At 37.8% G+C, this 19,276-nt stretch overlaps 1 protein-coding gene across 1 annotated transcript; it reads right to left on the bottom strand.

The window, feature by feature from the left end:
• Nucleotides 1-1,402: 1,402 nt before the first annotated feature.
• On the bottom strand, nt 1,403-1,861 carry LOC118839246 (biogenesis of lysosome-related organelles complex 1 subunit 2). Its single transcript, XM_036746702.1, has one exon. It carries the CDS (start codon nt 1,700-1,702, stop codon nt 1,403-1,405), a length of 300 nt encoding a protein of 99 aa, XP_036602597.1. The 5' UTR covers nt 1,703-1,861.
• Nucleotides 1,862-19,276: the final 17,415 nt, after the last annotated feature.

Raw genomic sequence — 19,276 nt, 5'->3', positions numbered from 1 at the left:
GGTGAGTGGGGATGGAGGAAGGGATAGAATATGGAACTCAAAGCTTCAAAAAAAAATGAATGTTAAAAAAGTTGTTTTTGCATGTAAATGGGAAATAAGATGTACAGGCAAGGGGACATAGAAATCTATCTTTCTCTACAGGAAAATAGAGGGGAGGTGTTGTGGGCCGCGTTAGAGCTGAGCCCTGTCCTCCTCGGACCTCCAGGCCCAGGGGCCTGCTGAGATAAACTTGGGGCTTTGGGATGTGGGTGGAGCCAGGAGGAGGGGTCTCGCCTTTGTTGCCTCCCTGGCAATTCCAGGTCTTTGCCTGGACCTGCCTGACCACATGGAACTTCCGGCTCTCTGTCTGGGCTTGCCAGAGCGCGTGGAGTTTCCGGTTCTTTGCCTGTACTGCCTGACTGCAGGGAGCTTCGGGTTAGCTTGGGAAGAGAAGGGGAGGAGAGTAGGCGGGGTCGGGGCGGTCCTAGTATCCAGGTGGCTTGAATTTTACCTGTCCTTCACCCAAAGAATGTACCTACGTCACTAAAGATATAAAATGCTGCTTGCTGAACTAATAAACGGAGTCCTTCACCATCTTCTCGGCTCCCGCCCCGTATGTTGTCCGGGAGATCAGGTCCTTTGCTTAGGCAAAGGCCTGGGGCTTGGGGGGAACCCCGAGCATAGTTATGAGGCTTCGGAAGTCCCTAACAGGGAGGGGGATGGAAGAAAGGGAGGTAATAGAAAGGAGGGCAGCTTGGGGAAAGGGGTGTTGGGGTGTATGTTGTTCTGGAGTGGGGAGAGCAGAGAGATGGGGAGAAAATTTGGAATTCAAAATCTTGTGGAAATGAATGTTAAAAACTGAAAATAAATAAATTATATATTAAAAAAATTTAAAAATAATCCATCCTAGAGAGAGACATTGGGGCATGGGGGAAAGAGTGTTAAATTTGGAGTCAGGAAGACTTGGGTTTGAATGTTATCTCAGACTCTTGGTCTAAAATCACTTAGCTATGTGACTTTTTTTTTTCATATGTTGGCATTTATTATTTAAGTTCAAGAACAGGTTGTGAAAGGGGTGGGTGTGGGAGGGCCTAGAGGAGAGGGAGGGAAGAGACAGGGAGACTAGAGTCTCTCGTCTGTGTCTGCTCTAGACGGGGTTGATCCTGATTTCTGAGCCTTGGTCCAGGGCACACAATGAAGCACGCGATTAAGATGAGGTTGGGAGGGTACAGGTTTAGGAAAACACGGCGGGGGTGGGGGTGGCCAGAATTACACATCCAACCAGAGGTGGGGGCTGGGATTCTCCTTGGATCAGCAGCACGGCTTCTTTTTAGGAATTGAAGCATAGTGATAAGTTCCATCCCACTTATTTCAGCTCTTATAAAATATTCTTGTAGTTAAAAGTCTGAGCTAAAGAATTCTTTCATCGCCTCTCTAACTTCTTGTACTTTGCTTCTAGTTTCTTTGAATATGCATCCAATTTGTAAGCTGCCTGCTCAAGAGCTGCTACTTGCTCCTCAATTAGAGTGATCTGATCCAGATAAGGCTGAAGTGCTGCATATTTCTGGTTTAAGTCCTTTAGGTTTCTACTTATGTTTACTGCAATATCTTTCATTTCTAGATACTTCAAGCTAGTCAGTTTGTTCATATTTTCCAGAAGTTTATAGTCTTCACTGGTAGCTGTGAGCTCGCCCGTCAGGTACGTGGCCATTTTGGAGAACATGTCCTGGCATAGCCCCGTGATGTCCGCCTCGGCGGGCTCCGTGGCCTCCTCCGCTGTCTCCACCACGGCATCGTCTAGGCCGGGGAAGGGAGGTAGGAGAAAGGATGGAGGGAAGGATGGGATGGCGAAGAAAGGGGAAAGGAAGGGGGGAAGGGAGGGGGAGGGAGGGGAAGGGAGAGGGGCAAGAGTGGAAGGAAAGGGAGAAAAGAGGAAGAGTCAGCTATGTGACTTTTTAGACAAATCACTCACCCTTTCTCAGCCTCAGTTTCTTTATCTGTAAAACTGGGATAATATCTATTGCTTCAATGTTTCAAAAACTATAAACATATAAACTATAAACATGCTATGTTATTAACAAAAATAACAATCACATGATTATATCAGCAGATGCAAAAAAAAAGGTTTTTGACAAAATACAATATCCATGTTTAAAAACCCCTACAACAAACAACATTAAAAAGTGTGGGAATAAACAGGATAAGAACCTCTCTCTTAGAATTAATTGAAAGTTATTTGAAACAATCAATAACTTCACTAAACTAGTCTGATTTAAAATAAGCCTACACAAAATCATGAGCCTTTCTGTATATTACCAACAAAACTCAACAGGAAGAGGTAGAAAGAGAAATTCCATTCAGAATGACTACATAATGTGTAAAATATTTGAAGTCTGCCTGCTAAGACAGAGGAATTACATGACCACGAAATACTCTTTACAAAAAAGGAAATCATAAAGCCGTTTTCCCATAAGTCTGGGTCACATTGTCCCATAAATATTCACACAACATTAGGGGGAAGAGCAGCACACATAGAGAACGTGTGTGGAGGGGTGCTCATGTAGGGAATGGGTGTGGCCAGGGCACACCCATGGAAAGATGAACATAAGAAACACATGTGGTCAGGGCGTAGTCATGGAAGAGCATGTGTTGAGTATGTGTTGAGAGGATGTCATAGAAAGTCTACTGATGCTTCTCGTGTCATGGTATTCTCCTACTAGGCCACCTCTTAATTGGTCTTAATTGGCCTCTGTAGTATCAACTAAACACCACTTTCTGTAGCCTCTGATGGAAACTGCTCAATGTCCAGCTTCTGTTTCAAGTGAAATCCTTGACTGTTTCAGGCTTTTTCTTGTTACGTATCTTTTAGAATAGGTAAAAACCCTTACCTGGGACCAGCAAAAAGCTTTGTCTCATTCCCCTCCCCCCATCCCATACTATTCTATACAGAAGGTCCCAAACTTATTTGGGCTACTGCTCCCTTAAAAAAATTACTCAGCACCCCACTGGAAATCTTTCTTTAATACTTTAACAATTTTTTTTTATTTTGAAATTTGTGTCATTTCAAAAAAAAAATTCAATTTTGAAAAAATTGACACATCTTAAATTTAATAATTTATTGTAAATTTGTTGGGTTTTATCCCTGCATTGAAATTTTGATGACACAATATTGTGTCATATAACTGTATATTATTGCATTACAAACAAGTCATTACACGCACATATTTCTGCTGATGCATGCTGGACTTCCCAACAATGTGAGACATGTTCACCTGCCAAGACTTCCTTGTTAAGACCTTTTGGAAGACTTGACCACTGATTGGTTATTACTGGCATTTTGTGTGTTTGGAAAATAATGTAATCTTTACAATTTTAACTCTGTTATACAACAAATGAAACATATAAGAATGGTTTTTCAAAATTTTCTTATCTTCTCTTCTTTCCTTATGCTTCCACCTCCCCCCTTATTTTTATTCAATGCTTCCCCCTCCCCAATTGCACCTGAGGCTACTGCAGCCTCCTTGGATCATTCCAGCATCCTCAGCAGGCAGTATTGCTCACTTTGGGAACATCTACAGGTTCCAGGGGTGGGGAACTTGTGGCCTTGAGGCTACATGTGGCCTTCTAGGTCTTCAAGTGCAACCTTTTGACTGAGTCCAAGTTTTACAAAATAAATCCTTTTATTAAGGTGATTTGTTCTGTGAAGTTTGGATTTTGTCAAAGGGCTGCACTTGAGGATCCAAAGGGTCACTTGTGGCCTCAAGGCTGAAGGTTCCCCACTTCTGGTAGACCATGAATTCTTGAGACCCAGGATTAGTTTTTTTCCTTTCTTTGTATCCCCACAGTTTAGCACAGTGATTAGCACATAGTAAGTGCTTAATACATATTTATTGACTGACTACTTTCCCTCATCTCCCTAGTGAGACATTCTTTCCAGGCACCAAGTTTTTTAAAACAAAGAAGTAGACCCTCCCAACTGGCTAATGCCCCCAAGTTTTGTCTTTTCATTGGCCTCTTTGTTTTGGTCCAGGGGTTTGGGTGGGGCTATCACAAACCTCATTGTAGTGAGTATTCTCTGTAACTCTGAATTTTAATTTCTGAAGGCTAAACTATAAGCCAAGTAATGATTATTTGCCCAATAACTACCAAATAGTTCCAGGGTATTTGGTTCCTCTGTTTTCAAATCCTGTATATTCTTTCATGTGGATGAATGGGTGGGGAAACTGTACAAGCTCAGGGCATGGTGTTTGTCTCCTTCACCTGCCCAGCCATATTTCTGGACTTTCCTTTTGCAGATGTGCACAGCAAAGTCAAGAAAAAGGCTTTGTAGCACAGTCTTAGATAGAGATCCTATGTCTTGAAGACCTATCAACTGCACCTCATCCTTAATGAGAAAGGACAGTACCTATATACCGAGGTATTGATGTGGATACAAACAGTGCCCTAAGAGTTAAAAATAATATTAAGAGTTGATTTTGTGAAGCCCCTAGTTTATTCTCTAACCTGAAGGCACCCTAAAGTCTCTTCCCCTTACCTTAAAATGCCATAAAACTTCTCCCTTATCCTGGACCATAAAATTCCTTGTCTCCCCTCATCTTGGGTCATGAAATTTCCCCTGTCTCCCTTATCTTGTGTCATTCATCTTCCTCACCCTGTCCCTAAATTTCCAACCCCCATTAGAAACCCTAAAAATTATATCACCATCCCATAGGATGTATATAGCTTTCTGTCTATATAAGTCTGGTTTTTTTCCTATATCAGGGCCTTTGTTTAGCTCCTTGCTAAATCTCAGGTCTGTGTACTTTTGCATTAATAAAACTCCCAATGTCTACAGAGAAGGTCTAAGTGAATTCTTTCATATCTGAACCAGCTCTCCCAACTGACACCTCAACAGTATTAAAACAAAACGACTCCTTTAGAGGGTATAGGTTGATAATCATTTAATATTAATTTAGTAACTTCAATAAGGGCCAGAGCCTGAATTAATAATCAATTAGAAGAAGAGCCTGGACCTAAACTTCTTTGTTCTCTGAGTTTACTCAGAGAATACCTCTTCCTATGTCAATAAGACCAGATCAGCTTGACTTAAGAGCATTCTTTCCTCTGTCTATTGGCCATTAAGGATGAGACCTCTAACCCGAGAAACTATCTTGAATAATGTGACTTTTTCTTATCTTAATATTTTATGGGCATATACTATGTTATGGCATGTTAATGGTAAATTAAACACAGAGGTCCTAGGTTGTAATTTCAGTTGACACTTTGTCACTGATCTTGACTTATTGTATTTACAACCTGCTCCATTAAGGAAAACCTTTTTCTTGTATCATGGTTAAACATACATGGGGATCATAAAATTGAAGTAACACAGGCATGCTGAGTTGGGACTAAAAATGTATTTAAACCTTCTCATTCCTTTGTTTAGACAGTCAGAACTTAAGCTCTGGCTCCTTGTATGTACAAGTAAGCTAGCTCTGCTAGCTTTAAGGGAATAAACATCATGAATTTACATATCACCTAGCCTGTTTCCTCCTTTAACCAAACTTTCAGGTCGACAGTTATGGTGCTGTGGACTGCGGATGGAACTGATGGAATGGGACAAAGAACTGCAGCCCAACCTCGCCATTGCTAATAGTGATTCAGGTGCCTCAGGATTCATTTTTTTTTCCTGGAATCTTGGCCTTGACGGAGTCAGGGTAAGTTGTCCCTATTCCCAGATTCCAAAGGACTCCCACTAGTTTGGTTGAAGCCTGCAATTCTCTTTAAGCTAGCTTGGGGGGGGGGAACCAATTCACATTAAATCGCTTTGGATTAATTAGGTCCCCTTTGCAGATCAATCTTTGAAAATGAGATGGGAATGTTTTCACCTTGGGTTTGCTGAGATGGCTGAGTGAGAACAAAAGGCCTCTTCCCTTAAGGCTCGCAAAGCTGCTTCAGCATCTTTCCCAGTATTGGCTAATTCTCTCCACCTCACTCTCCCCTCTTTTCCAACTACTCCAGCCCTAGCTGTTCCTCTATTCTTTCCACCCTATTCCTCACCTCCTTCCTGCCTCCTTTCCCTTAAAGGTTCTGATTCGGGGGAGGATAAATGCACTTTGTCCTTACTCCTTGCTTTTCCCTTATCTGCCCTAAGGAGGATAACTTTGTACCTCTGCCATTGCCTCCTGCCCTCCCACCCCTTTTCCCCTTCCCATGGGTTTTGTTTTTGAGGAGGACAGCTACACTCTGGATGTAGGTTATGGAGAATCAGAAAAATCAGGGACGCCAAGGCTTACTCCAAAGACCATAGAGGTGGTCTGAGCAAATGCTGCAGGATCCATCCGGGTCAGATCTTAGATCCTTGCAAACTTCCCCAAACCCCCTTTCCTTGGAATAATAATAGCCAATTCATGGTGGGAGTTTCTAACAAGCCTCAGATTCTCCTTCTCTCTGTCATTAAATTCTGAACTCAGTTTGTATTTGTCCAGTAAATTGTCAATTTGTCCGTCAGTGTGTGTGCTGTGAGATGAGTCTATTACTTTGTAAAATTTGACATGCAGGCAGTCAGAGATTTCCAAGGCTGAAGCTAGGGAAACAAAGACTCTTTTCCTTATAATTTCTGGTCTGGTCAACTAGGAATTACACTGGAAATAGAGCTAAAAACATCTTAGCAGATTCTGGGATTAATCATTTTAAAAGTTTGGAAACTGAATAGTTGGAATTTTGGGAGAGAACTCCTGAGAATGTAAATCACTCTAGGAGCTCACGCATGCTAAAACACCTCCTTCCAATCCTGATCACTCATTCCCCACTCCCTCTCCAGAGTTAAGAGGATGTCTCAGTGTGGGGATTTTTAACAACTATAAGGGTTTTTGTTAACTCTTCTCATCCCCAGATCAGATTATGGGACGAGAATGTTGGAGAATTGTTGAGAAACCCTAAGTCACCCTTTTCCACCTGGCAAAAGGAGGGGAGGGGCAGCAATTTGCAGACTGGCAGTACCCTGACAGTCTTTTGCCCCTGGGCACTTTCTAGCCCATCCTTTTTGGCAAAGCTTGGAAATGTCACTCAGGTCCTATACATTTTTTGCCCACCCAACCTCCCTAGGCTCAGTAAATTCTGCAGTTGTGGGGGAAGGTAAAGGTAGATGGATTGGGCCTGTGGTTAGCATTCCTTGAGCTCTGCCTCCAAGAATTATCATCATTGAGAAACTGGCCTCTACTCTAGGTAAACTTCACACTTCTCTGTTCCAGTGGCAAAACTGTATTTTATCTCTGACCTGTTTCCTGATTTGTAAAGGGAAAAATAATAATGGTTGTTGTTATGGGATCAAAATGATGTGATGATTGTAAAATGCTTAACATAATAACTGCCATATGTTAGAAACAACATTATTTTTTAATGTAATTGCTAACTTTGAAGTGGTTTTAAAATACCAAAAGTAATAAGTTGAATAATTTCTATATGGGATAATCTGGAAATGCAATTGGTGTCATCTGAAGTTTATTGTATCCATATTATATTTCTAAAATTCTCTTAGATTGTGAAATTTGAGAAGACCATTGTGTGGTAGAAATGATATTACAGCAATTTTAATCTGATTTTGATATATGTGAATTGAGTTTTTAAAGGGATGTGATAAAAATTTGATGATTTGGAACTGTTATATTTGGCTATAAACATGTATTAATAATAATACATATATTTATTATGAGAGCAGATTTCTATTTAAAATCTTGTCTGTTATGATGGTTTAAAGTTATAACTCCAACATATTAATGATGAGATAAATGATTCTCAGTGCAAAGCGATTTAGAAATGCATTTACCTAAACTGATAATGAGTATTTTACATACATAATATTGTTTAGGGCATTATTACATTTCTATGGTCTAAATATTGTCTGAGGAAAATGATGAATAGGTTAAGAAACTGGACAATTGCTGTAACTTAAGAAATTATAAGCTTCCAAGTTTTGTCTTTATTTAGAAGGCAGTTCAGTTAAAATTGTTTCTGCTATCAATCAAGTATTTATATAAAAGCCTTGTTTGGGATCTCCTCTTGTAATTTCTGTCAATTCAGGATACATTGTAAACTGTTAAAAATGTGAATTTATAGATAATAATCTTTTCTTTTACAGTGCTAAGAGTATTGGGCCTTAGAAATTAAAATGTTACCACTAGTGATTATCAATCCAGATTTGATTTGCTCATCCAGCTAAGTTACAGTCACCTGATTGGCAATTAATTGGTTCTGTTGCAAGTTTTAAATACATGCTAATTGCTTGTGGTATGTTTGTATTTCTAAGTTTTCTCATATTGTGCAACTTGGTTAACATTGCATTACTTATGTTGTTAGAAAAACAATTCCTCTTATAATCTAGATATTGTTAGATTAGAATTGTGCTTAACCGAGAACTGAGGTTGTTAACTGAAACAAGGATTTTTGGAATCGTCTAGTCGTGAATTCTTATCAATCTTGTGTGAAGTTTTTTGTGTAGAGGAATTCCTATGGAATAAGTTTTAAAGTCCTGGTAAACTTTGTTATTTGTGATAAGGCTAATTTAATTGGGAGACTTATAGAAACTAAGTGTCCTCTCCATTACAACACCTTTTTGACTAAGGAACTTTGTAATGTATAGGAATTCTGTATAATAGTTTAAGAATGAGGACATTTTGCACCAACTTAGTTAATTAATTCCAGTGTTTAAAGGTTTTTGCTTTAAGGAGAAAGAAAGAGATGTCTAACATTTTAAAACTTTCCAACTAATTTTCTTCATAAAAGTTTAGTGACTATTCCTCTTAACATCAGGATAAATTTTAAAACTTTTAAAAGGGGAACACTTTTAGAAGAAATTTTTTAAAAAAATCTTTTTTGTGATTTTTAAAAGGCCTTCTAAACTTTCATGTGAGTCATAAAAATTAGCGTTTGAACTTATCATATGTAAAAGATTTAATTCCTGAAGTGCCTTATTCTTCCAGAATGAGTGTAATTAGGGAAGAATAAACAAACTTGTGAAGCAAGGACAAATTCATCAACCTGTGGGGTTAGCCTCTTTGCTTTGTTTAAGTTGGAATGGGATTCCAGTACAGTAGTTATGTTAGTAAAGAGTAATAACTTGTGAGCTATCTTGTCTTATGGTTGAAATGTAAAGGAAGGCTGAATAATGGGCTTCAGAGATCTGAAAAGATAAATAAAAGTTTGATTGGAAATATGAAAGGCAGATAAGAAGGTTTGGGGACAAATTGGAGTCAGCTAAGCCTGTCCTGATCTGAGATAATACTAGTTTCAGATGGTTTAAGTATGTTGACAGGGTGTGAGAAAGTATTTTAGAAGACAGAAAAGTTCTGTAGCCTGATTTGATAATTAATGCTCAATGAAATTTGGGACAGTACTATCTGAAGGATATTTATTTGCTATTTAAGACTTTATGGGCTACAATCTACTGTGTTTTAAGCTCTGATTACAAGGATATGTGTCATAAAGCCAATAGTAGAATGGTATGCACCACAGGCTGAGAACTTCTAAGGTGGATGTCTGTGCCTGAGAGAAGTTTTGAAGACAACCTTGAACACAGCCGAAGTAGGATCTTCCTGACTCTATTTCCCAATTTTGCTATTTCCTTTCTGAAAAGGAAAAAAATTATTCCTAAGCCCTGCTTTCAACATCTAGTGACTATATGATTGGCTATCAGATATGACTCTACCTGGAATCAAACAGAGCTAAGGAAGTTCTTTCCTTCTGTTAAGATATATGACATTGTCCCTCTTTTCTTTCATAACAAATTTATATTATCAAGAAATTTTGTAAGCACAATGCTAAATCTATTAGGTAATAGATGGATATTGGAACATCTCTGAGTTACTATAATGGGATGCAAGAATGAATAGCTTACAGTTTTGACCTACATTCCCCAAATAAATATAATATAGAGATAACATCCTCCAAAAGGAGCAAATAATTAGGCCAAGTAATAAGACAAAAGTGTAATTTAATAGATGTCTAATAAAAAAAAGGGATAGCAAATTTTGAGAAAAGTAATAGGATCAGATTGATTCTTCTAAGAATTATATACAGATGCATATGATTGACTTCCAAAATTTATCATGTTTTGGTAATAAGATCTCAAAGTTGGATTTGCACAAAAAATTGTGTAAGATAGTGGTAAAAGTGAAATTATATCACCTTTATTAAAGTATCTGTTTGATAATTTTAAAAGAAAGATGAGTTAATTTTATGGTTGGACCTTCACATTTTAAAGGATTCTTATACCAGGTACAAGATTTAGGTAAGGATAGAAACAGCAGATAATAAAATGTAAACTGAAATATGCTGAAGTTTCAAAAATGGAGAATCAAATTTAAATGACCGTACTAAGTTATATTAAGTAAGAATTATCTGGGAATTTCTAAATCTGAACCAGAGAAGCAGAACTCTCTTTTAGAACTGTTCTAAGAACAAGACCTTTTTGTCAAAGAAAGGATATCTAAGGACCAGATAACTACATCAGGCATCTGGGATTCAAAAAGTGCTGCTTAAATGGACATTGGGAATAAGTAACTGGGATACAAGGAACCTAATGTTAGTTAACATTATTAATAATGGTTGCATTACTTTGTATGGTCCATATTTAAGTTTCTTGGTTATCTAATGTATAAATGTAAACATGTGACATAAATCTCCTCTTCTCAATACCAGTCTATTGTGAGCCATCTAAGTGGTTTGGTCTGTACCTGACTTGTGCAATTTTGTGAATTGTGAGAAAAATTTTATTGTATTTGTTTAAACTCAGCCCTGTGTGGCTGGAATACTGAACCATTTATTGCACTGTTTGAACTTAGTGCTGTGTGGCTGGGAAACTAAAGCATTTCTATGTGCCTTTGGTCAAGGACCTATGTTGTGCTGTTTTTCTCTCAATTATCAAATCATATGTGTTCTGGGAGCCCCTGTCAGGTCTGACTAGTCCTATAGCTGTCAACTTGTGAACATGGACTCCTTGATCCCTCTGTCACATGTAATGATTGCCCATGCTCCCGAGTGGACATCTGAGCCCATAGGAGACCTTGCCCTCTGGTTTCAAAGGGGACTGAAAAAGATGACATCAGATGTAGACAGCTTTCCTAAGAGTCTGGAACAGACCTGCACGAAGAACAGCTCTCTTTCTGAGTCCCTTGCATTCCCAAGACTGGTTACCTATATCTCTGGTATCTTTAGCTTATTTTACTTAGCTGCTCTATTTTTTCCCATTATGCTCCCTACCCTGATCTCCCTTGAAACTTCCTCCCTCTCCTTGTTTGCAATTATTTTATGATTACTGCCCCATCTCTGAGGATGTCCAACCGCAGGAAAAAAAAAAAAGAAAAACCTGAATCCTCCTAGATAAGGATTTTTAGAACTTCATCCCTGAGGAAGAGAGAGGTTTTTCCATACCTTCCTTGGTCTACAGGTGAAGCTTTCAGCTTGCCTTTGACCAAAAGGAGGAAATGATAATCATTTAATATTAATTTAGTAACTTCAATAAGGGCCAGAGCCTGAATTAATAATCAACTAGAAGAAGAGCCTGGACCTAAACTTCTTTGTTCTCTGAGTTTCAGCAACAAATAAGAGGAATTAGAGTTCTGTTCTGGGTTGGGCTTGATTCAGTAGTCCTCAGATAGTTTATGTTAGATACTGGAGCAAAATGACTCATGGGTCATGCAACAAATAACAAAGGAAGGTCACATGACCCACAAGATGGAGGATCAGACATTTTCTCCAATCCACAAGAACTGTCAAAACTCCCCAATGCAAATGTTATGCAAAAAAGGTAAAGTAGTCGCAACTGTTGCACTGGGAAGTCTAATGAGATAACAACCTGATGAATTAACAGCAGAGGAGGCTAATCCAAAATCCTGAACCACTTCTTCAGTGCCCCCTCCCACACTAGCCCGTGCTGGCTACAGCTCTGATACAGTGGTACCGTCCAAACTGTTAACTGTTAAACCTGAAAGTTGGCTGAAGGAGGCAAACAAGCTAGGTGATAGAAAAATCCATGTTGTTTATTATTTTCCCTTAAAGCATAGCTAAGCTAGCTTACTTGTACATACAAGGAGTCAGAGCATAAGCTCTGGCTGTCTGAACAAAGGAATGAGAAAACTTATATATGTTATTTTAGCAGACCCAGCAAGCCTGTGTTACCTCACTTTTATGACCCCCATGTATGTTTAACTATGGTACAAGAAGAGGATTTTCCTTAATGGAATAGGTTTGTAAAGACAAGAGTGTTGACAAAGGTCAGTTAAAGTATATACCTGTAGAATATTAAGTGAAGTGGTCTTCTCGGGATTAGGGTCTCATCCCTTAATGACTAACAGGGGAAAGAATTTCCTTAGGTCAGTCTGATCTGGCCTTGTTGACAGAGGTAAGGGTATTACCTGAGCAAACTTTAGAGAACAAAGAAGCCCAGGTCCTGGATCTTCTTCCAGTTACTCATTAATTCAGGCTCTGGGTCTGGTTGAAATTAAAAATTATATAAAATGGTATAAAATGTTCCACAGAACCTGTGCTCTGGAATGCACTCAGCTGTTTAATTTCTGTTGCTTCACTCTCTGACAGCCAGCCCTGCCCCTGCCTTCATTCCGTCATTGTGTGGAAAAAAATAGCAGAACCTGCCCTGCCCTGCCTTGTGAAAATAGATGGAGACATAGGAAAGCAGACGCATGCTCTGTCTGCTGTGGCATCATTCAGCTAGAGAATGAAAGAACAGAGGGAACTGGGACAGGAAGCTAGTATGTATCAAGAGGGGTTATGGGAGAATGGATGAAGTGGCAAAGGGAAGAATTCAAATAGGGAAAGAAAGGGAGAAAATCTCCAGTCATTGGTGGGAGGGGCAGTCCCACTGAAGAACACTCCTCAAATTATTAAAATTTAGATGACAGCAGAAAATCAAGTCAAAGAAGAAGCAAATGAATGAGGTGAAATTACAACAAAACCAGAAGAAATAGAAAGAATTATCAGAATCTACATGCACAGTTATATGCTACTAAAATTAAGGGGAAAAAAGGAATAGAGGGACACCTTCAAAAGTATTAAATGCCCAGACTCACAGAAGACCACATAAAGATTTTAAATAATCCAGAGAAAATGAAATAGAAGTATCTTGAAATGGAACTATGAAAGAAAAAATTCCTGAACCTGATGGATTCACAGAATTCTATCAAACTTTTAAAGAAAAATTAGTACCAATACTTTGCAAATTATTCTCAAAAATCGAGAAAGCACACTAAAAAAGAAGACTCCTTTTATCAGACAAATATAGTTTTAATACCTAATCCAAGAAAGTGTAAAGCATGGTGGAATTGCATATAATTAAGGAGTATTAATTTTAAAAATTTAAATAAAATTCTGTCAAACAAATGACAGCATTTCATCCAAGAAATCATTCATAACAATCGAGTTGGAATTACACCAGAGATGCAAGAATGGTTGAACATTAGGAAACAATAAATGTAATTACATTAAAAGCCAAAATATCCAAAATCATATAATTATTTCAGTGGATGCTGAAAAAACTTGACAAACTACAATACTCATTCATGCTAAAACCCCTAGAAAGTATGGGCATAAAGATATCTTTTCTTAATATGATAAAAGTATGTATCTAAAACTAAAAATAAACATCATGTGCAACGAGGATGTACTAGGAGCTTTCCCAATAAATACAGGGAAAAAATCCCAAGAATTCCATTTTCCCTACAATTATTTGATATAGTTCTAGAAATTATAGCAACAGCAATGGCAAGAGAAAGAAATTAAAGGCTTAAAGATAAACAAAGAGGAGACAAATGCAATGGTTTACTTAGAAAATCATAGGTAATTGGCAGAGATTCTAACTGAGATAAAAGTTTCAGCAAAGTTTCAGGCTATAAAATAAACCTTCAAAAATCAGCAACATTTACTTATAATAATAACAAAACCTGAGAGATAATAAAAAGAAAGTGAAATCCCATTTCAAATAGCTGTAAAATGCATAAAATATTTGGGATCAATCTACCAAGCACATAAAAAATGTGTGTAGATTCAAGACACTGTAATGAAGCAGCTAGTTGGTACAGTGTATTGGATCTGTAGTCAGGAAGATTTGAATTCAAATCTAGCTCTATATATTTACTATCTATGTGACCCTAAGTGAGTCACTTAATTTTTTCCTGTGTCAGTAAACTGCTGTGCAAGCTTTTAGGAACTATATAAATGCTAGCTATCACTGGATTATAGCTATTAATTTTCACAAAGTGCTCCTTTAAAGAAATAAAGGACAACTTGAATAGCTGGAGGAATAGTCAGTGCTCATGCCAATATAATACTACCAAAATTAATGTATAGTTTTATTTATCATTTATTTATTTATTACTAAATTTATTTCTTATTTTTAGTTTACAACACTCAGTTCCACAAGTTTTTGGGTTCCAGATTTTCTCTCCTTTCCTTTCCTCCCCCTTCCCCATCAAGATGGCATGTAAGCCAATGTAGGTTCTACATATACCTTCACATTAAAATTATTTGCATAATAGTCCAGTTGTGAAGAAGAATTATAACCAATAGAATGAATCATGAGAAAGGAGAAATGAAAACAAAAAAGGAAAAAAGAGAGAGCAAAAAGTTTGCCTCCATTTGCATTCAGATTCCATAATTCTTTTTCTGGGTATGAATAGCTTTTTCCATCATGAGTCTTTTGGAGCTGTCTTTGAACCTTGCATTGATGAGAGGAATCAAGTCTATCACAGGTAGTCCTTACAGATAATGTATAGTTTTAATGATATACCAATCAAACTGCCAAAATGATACTTTTTAGAACTCCATAAATTAATAAGAAAATTCATTCAGAGTAACAAAAGATCTAGAACATCAAAAGAAATATGAAAAAAGGTAGGGATAAAGGGAGAATAGCACCTCTAGACTTCACACTACATCATAAGGCAGCAGTCAGTAAAACCACTTGGAATGGGTTTATAAATAGAGAAGCATATCAGTGGAACAGAATAGACAAAGGAAAACCATAAACAATGTGATTCAGTGGCCCAGTGTTCAATAAACAGGAGAACATAAATTACTCAAGAAAGAATTCTCTATTTCATACAAACTGCTGGGGAAACTGAAAAGCAGTCTGGCAGAAATTAGGCTTAGACCAACACCTTACACCACATTTCACAATACATTCTAAATGAATTTGGACAGTAATATTAAAGATCATAATATTAAAAGGTTAGATAAGAAGCAGATCACCTACTTCTCACAGCCATGTGAATGACTATAGCAATATAGATGGAAAGAGCAACTATAAAACAATAAAAAATAAGTGTTGGAAAATTACAAAGAATAAGTTTGACCCTAAAGAAGAGTTATGTAAAGATACCCCTCCCCATTCCTTTGAAGAGGTGGGAGGTCTGTGGAGGTGGAACACCTAAATATTTTTCAGACTTTTTTTTTGTGTATTGATTAGTTTTGTTGATTAATTTTTTTTCTCCCTCCTTTTACTTTTAAAAAATGATCTTTTTTATACGGGTGACTCTCTGTGTGGGTTAGGTGGGTAGCAATACTAGCAGAAATTTTGGGGATATAAAAACAAGAGATATTAATAATTTAAAATTTTTTTAAAATTAACTAATGGAGATTTACTTAGCCATAGGAGAAGGCTATTCAACAAGGATGCACATTAAGGATGCCCCTGAGTTGGTTGATCTGAGTGAAGTTCTCTTGCCCCAGTTACCCATCCAAGAGTTCCTGGAGCTCCTCCCGCTTATCCTTTACTCAGATATCTAGGAAATAAAGTCAACAGCCTGAGCATTTAGTCCCCTGAGGCAATCAAGTCTCAAAAATAGTCTTTTAAGAAAAAACTAGGTTAACTTGAATGGGAAAAGGGCATAGGATTGAGTTTTTACTATGATAAATAACAACAGGCATAGATGTTCAAATCTGATTTTGCTTCTGTTTTCTCTGCCAAAGTGAATGACCTTTGCACTGCAAATGTCAAAACAAAAATAACTGAGAGTTGATACTCAAGATAAGCAACATGGTAAAAAGAGAGTACCTACTTGTCCTTGAAAATTCAAATCACTTAACTCAGAGAAATATATCCTTGAGTACCGAAAGAACTGGCAGATGTGATTGCTGAACCACTCAGTAATATGAGAACTATCATGGAGTATGGGAAAGTTATTATAAGATTGAAGAAGTGCAAATGTTCTGATTTCTTTTTTTATGTAACTCTTTTTTTATTTATTTAATATATTTAGTTTTCAGCATTGATTTTCACAAGAGTTTGAATTACAAATTTTCTCCTCATTTCTACCCTCCCCCCAACTCCAAGATGGCGTATATTCTGGTTGCCCTGTTCCCCAGTCAGCTCTCCCTTTTGTCACCCCACTCCCCTCCCATCCCCCTTTCCCTTCCTTTCTTGTAGGGCAAGATAAATTTCTACGCCCCATTGCCTGTGTATCTTATTTTCTAGTTGCATGCAAAAACTTTTTTTTTGTTTTTGAACATCTGTTTTTAAAACTTTGAGTTCCAAATTCTCTCCCCTCTTTCCTTCCCACCCACCCTCCCTAAGAAGTCAAGCAATTCAACACAGGCCACATGTGTATCATTATGTATAACCCTTCCACAATACTCATGTTGTGAAAGACTCACTATATTTTGCTCCTTCCTAACCTACCCCCCTTTATTGAATTTTCTCCCTTGACCCTGTCCCCTTTTGAAAGTGTTTGTTTTTGATTACCTCCATCCCCATCTGCCCTCCCTTCTATCATCCCCCCTTTTTTTATCTTCTTCCTCCTTTTTTCCTGTGGGGTAAGATACCCAATTGAGTATGTATGGTATTCCCTCCTCAGGTCAAATCTGATGAGAGCAAGATTCATTCATTCCCCCTCACCTGACTTCTCTTCCTACAGAACTGCTTTTTCTTGCCACTTTAATGTGAGATAATTTACCCCATTCTATCTCTCCCTATCTCCCTCTCTCAATATATTCCTCTCTCATCCCTTAATTTTATTTTATTTCTTTTAGGTATCTTCCCTTCATCTTCAACTCACCCTGTGCCCACTCTCTCTCTCTCTCTCTCTCTCTCTATATATATATATATATATATACACATACATATATACATACATACACACTCACATATACATATATATACATATATATATATATATATATATATATATATATATATATATGCATATTCCCTTCAGCTACCCTAATACTGAGGTCTCATGAATCATACGCATCATCTTTCCATGTAGGAATGTAAACAAAACAGTTCAACTTTATTAAGTCCCTTGCAATTTCTCTTTCTTGTTCCTTTTCTTGATTACCTTTTCATGCTTCTCTTGATTCTTGTGTTTGAAAGTCAAATTTTCTATTCAGCTCTGGTCTTTTCACTGAGAAAGCTTGAAAGTCCTCTATTTTATTGAAAATCCATATTTTGCCTTGGAGCATGATACTCAGTTTTGCTGGGTAGGTGATTCTTGGTTTTAATCCTAGCTCCATTGACCTCTGGAATATTGTATTCCAAGCCCTTCGATCTCTTAATGTAGAAGCTGCTAGAGTTTGGGTTATTCTGATTGTGTTTCCACAATACTCGAATTGTTTCTTTCTGGCTGCTTGCAGTATTTTCTCCTGTTCTGATTTTCAAAATAAGGAAGGATAGACTGAAAACTCTAAGGCCAGTGAGCTCACTTGGAATAGTTTTTTTTTTTTTTGAAAGACAACATGGTATAAATGGAGAGAGTATTCTGGGTATGGAGTCAGGTAGACATGGGTTTGAATTCTGCCTTGGATACTTATTGGCTGTGTAGCAGTATGGCAGCACGTACAGTGGAAAGTGCTGAATTTGGAGTCAGAGGACCTGGGTTCAAATTCCACCCCTGCTACTTACTATCTATGTGTACTTACTAAAGTCTCCTAACTTTCCTGGATCCCATTTTCTCTCTTATCTATAAAATGAGAGGTGTGGATTAGATGGTCTCTGAGATCCTTTCTAGCTTTAAGATCAATGATCCTATAAATCTACGATTCTGGGAAAGTCATCTAACCTCTGTGGTCCTCACCTGTTAAATGAACTTGATGCCCCCTAAGTTTCCTTCTAGCTCTATGTCTATAAGCCTATGACATAGTCTTTGATTCCTCAGAAAATTCTAGATCATTAATGATTCAGAAAGGGAACTGATTATTTCAAAGAGCCAGCATGGTTTCATCAAAAATGTGTCATGCCAGACTAAATTCATTTTCTTTTTTGATGAAGTTACTAAACTTGTAGATGAGAAAAACCTGGTTGATATCGTTTACCTAGATTTTTAACAAAGCTTTGGACAAAGTATCTCATATTACTTTTGTGCTGAAAATGTAGTGGACAATAACGCAACTAGATAGACTCAACTCATTGGGTGGTCAGATTTAATTGTTAATGCTTCATCTGGAACACTAAGGAAATCTCCAGTAGAGTACCCCAAGGATATGGGCTTGACTCTGTGTTGTTTCATATTTTTATCTCTAGCATCTTATCAGCTGATAGGAAATACTACTTTTTGCCAGCTGGAAGGAAGGATTGAAGCCTCATGGTAATTAGAAACCATGTGGTATCTACCAAGACAAGGCATCTGCATAAGGGGAAGCCATCTCCCACCCTCTCTGGCTAGTTTTCTCCTTCATCAACTGGATCACCCTAAACTCTAATGGAGATCAAGGACAGGGGTTCTTTCCTTCAGGATAGGGGCTTGCCCAGGCTGGATTCTGTTTATACTCTAAACAGAAATTAGGTCTCCTAGTTGGGTAGGGTCCCCCACCCCCAAATTGAGGAGCGTGTGCCTTAAGGGTCAGGAACAATCTCATCAGGCAGCCATGCCTTTCAGAGACTGATTGACCTTTACAGGAGTTGGAACTTTTTAACAGAAATAGAAGGAAAACGGTGGATCACAAATTAATACTATATATATAATATATGTAATATCAATTTCTATCACTGGTAAGTGTCTGAGATCATATGTGAACTCAGGTCTTCCTGACTCCAGGCTCAGCACTCTATCCACTGTGCCAACTAGCTGCCCATAATTAGAAATGGGTGCAGTTTAAACCTTAAGTGTTAGTGTACACAGAACTGTGTAACAGGAGACATTCCTCGGAAATTGTAGTCATAGACTATTCTGGCGAGTCACTCTGTAAAGTAGATGTTTGGTAATTTGATGGGTATAGCACTGAATAAGTAAATTAATTTAGGTAGTATTGTCATCTTATCAACCCTTTGTTTCAGGAGCCATCCCCAAAGTTTCCCTTTGGAGACCATGTC

This window comes from Trichosurus vulpecula, chromosome 2 (assembly GCF_011100635.1).
Source record: "Trichosurus vulpecula isolate mTriVul1 chromosome 2, mTriVul1.pri, whole genome shotgun sequence".
Taxonomy (NCBI): Eukaryota; Metazoa; Chordata; class Mammalia; order Diprotodontia; family Phalangeridae; genus Trichosurus; species Trichosurus vulpecula.
Note: the sequence above shows the minus strand (reverse complement) of the source record. Positions and strands in the feature narration are given on the sequence as shown.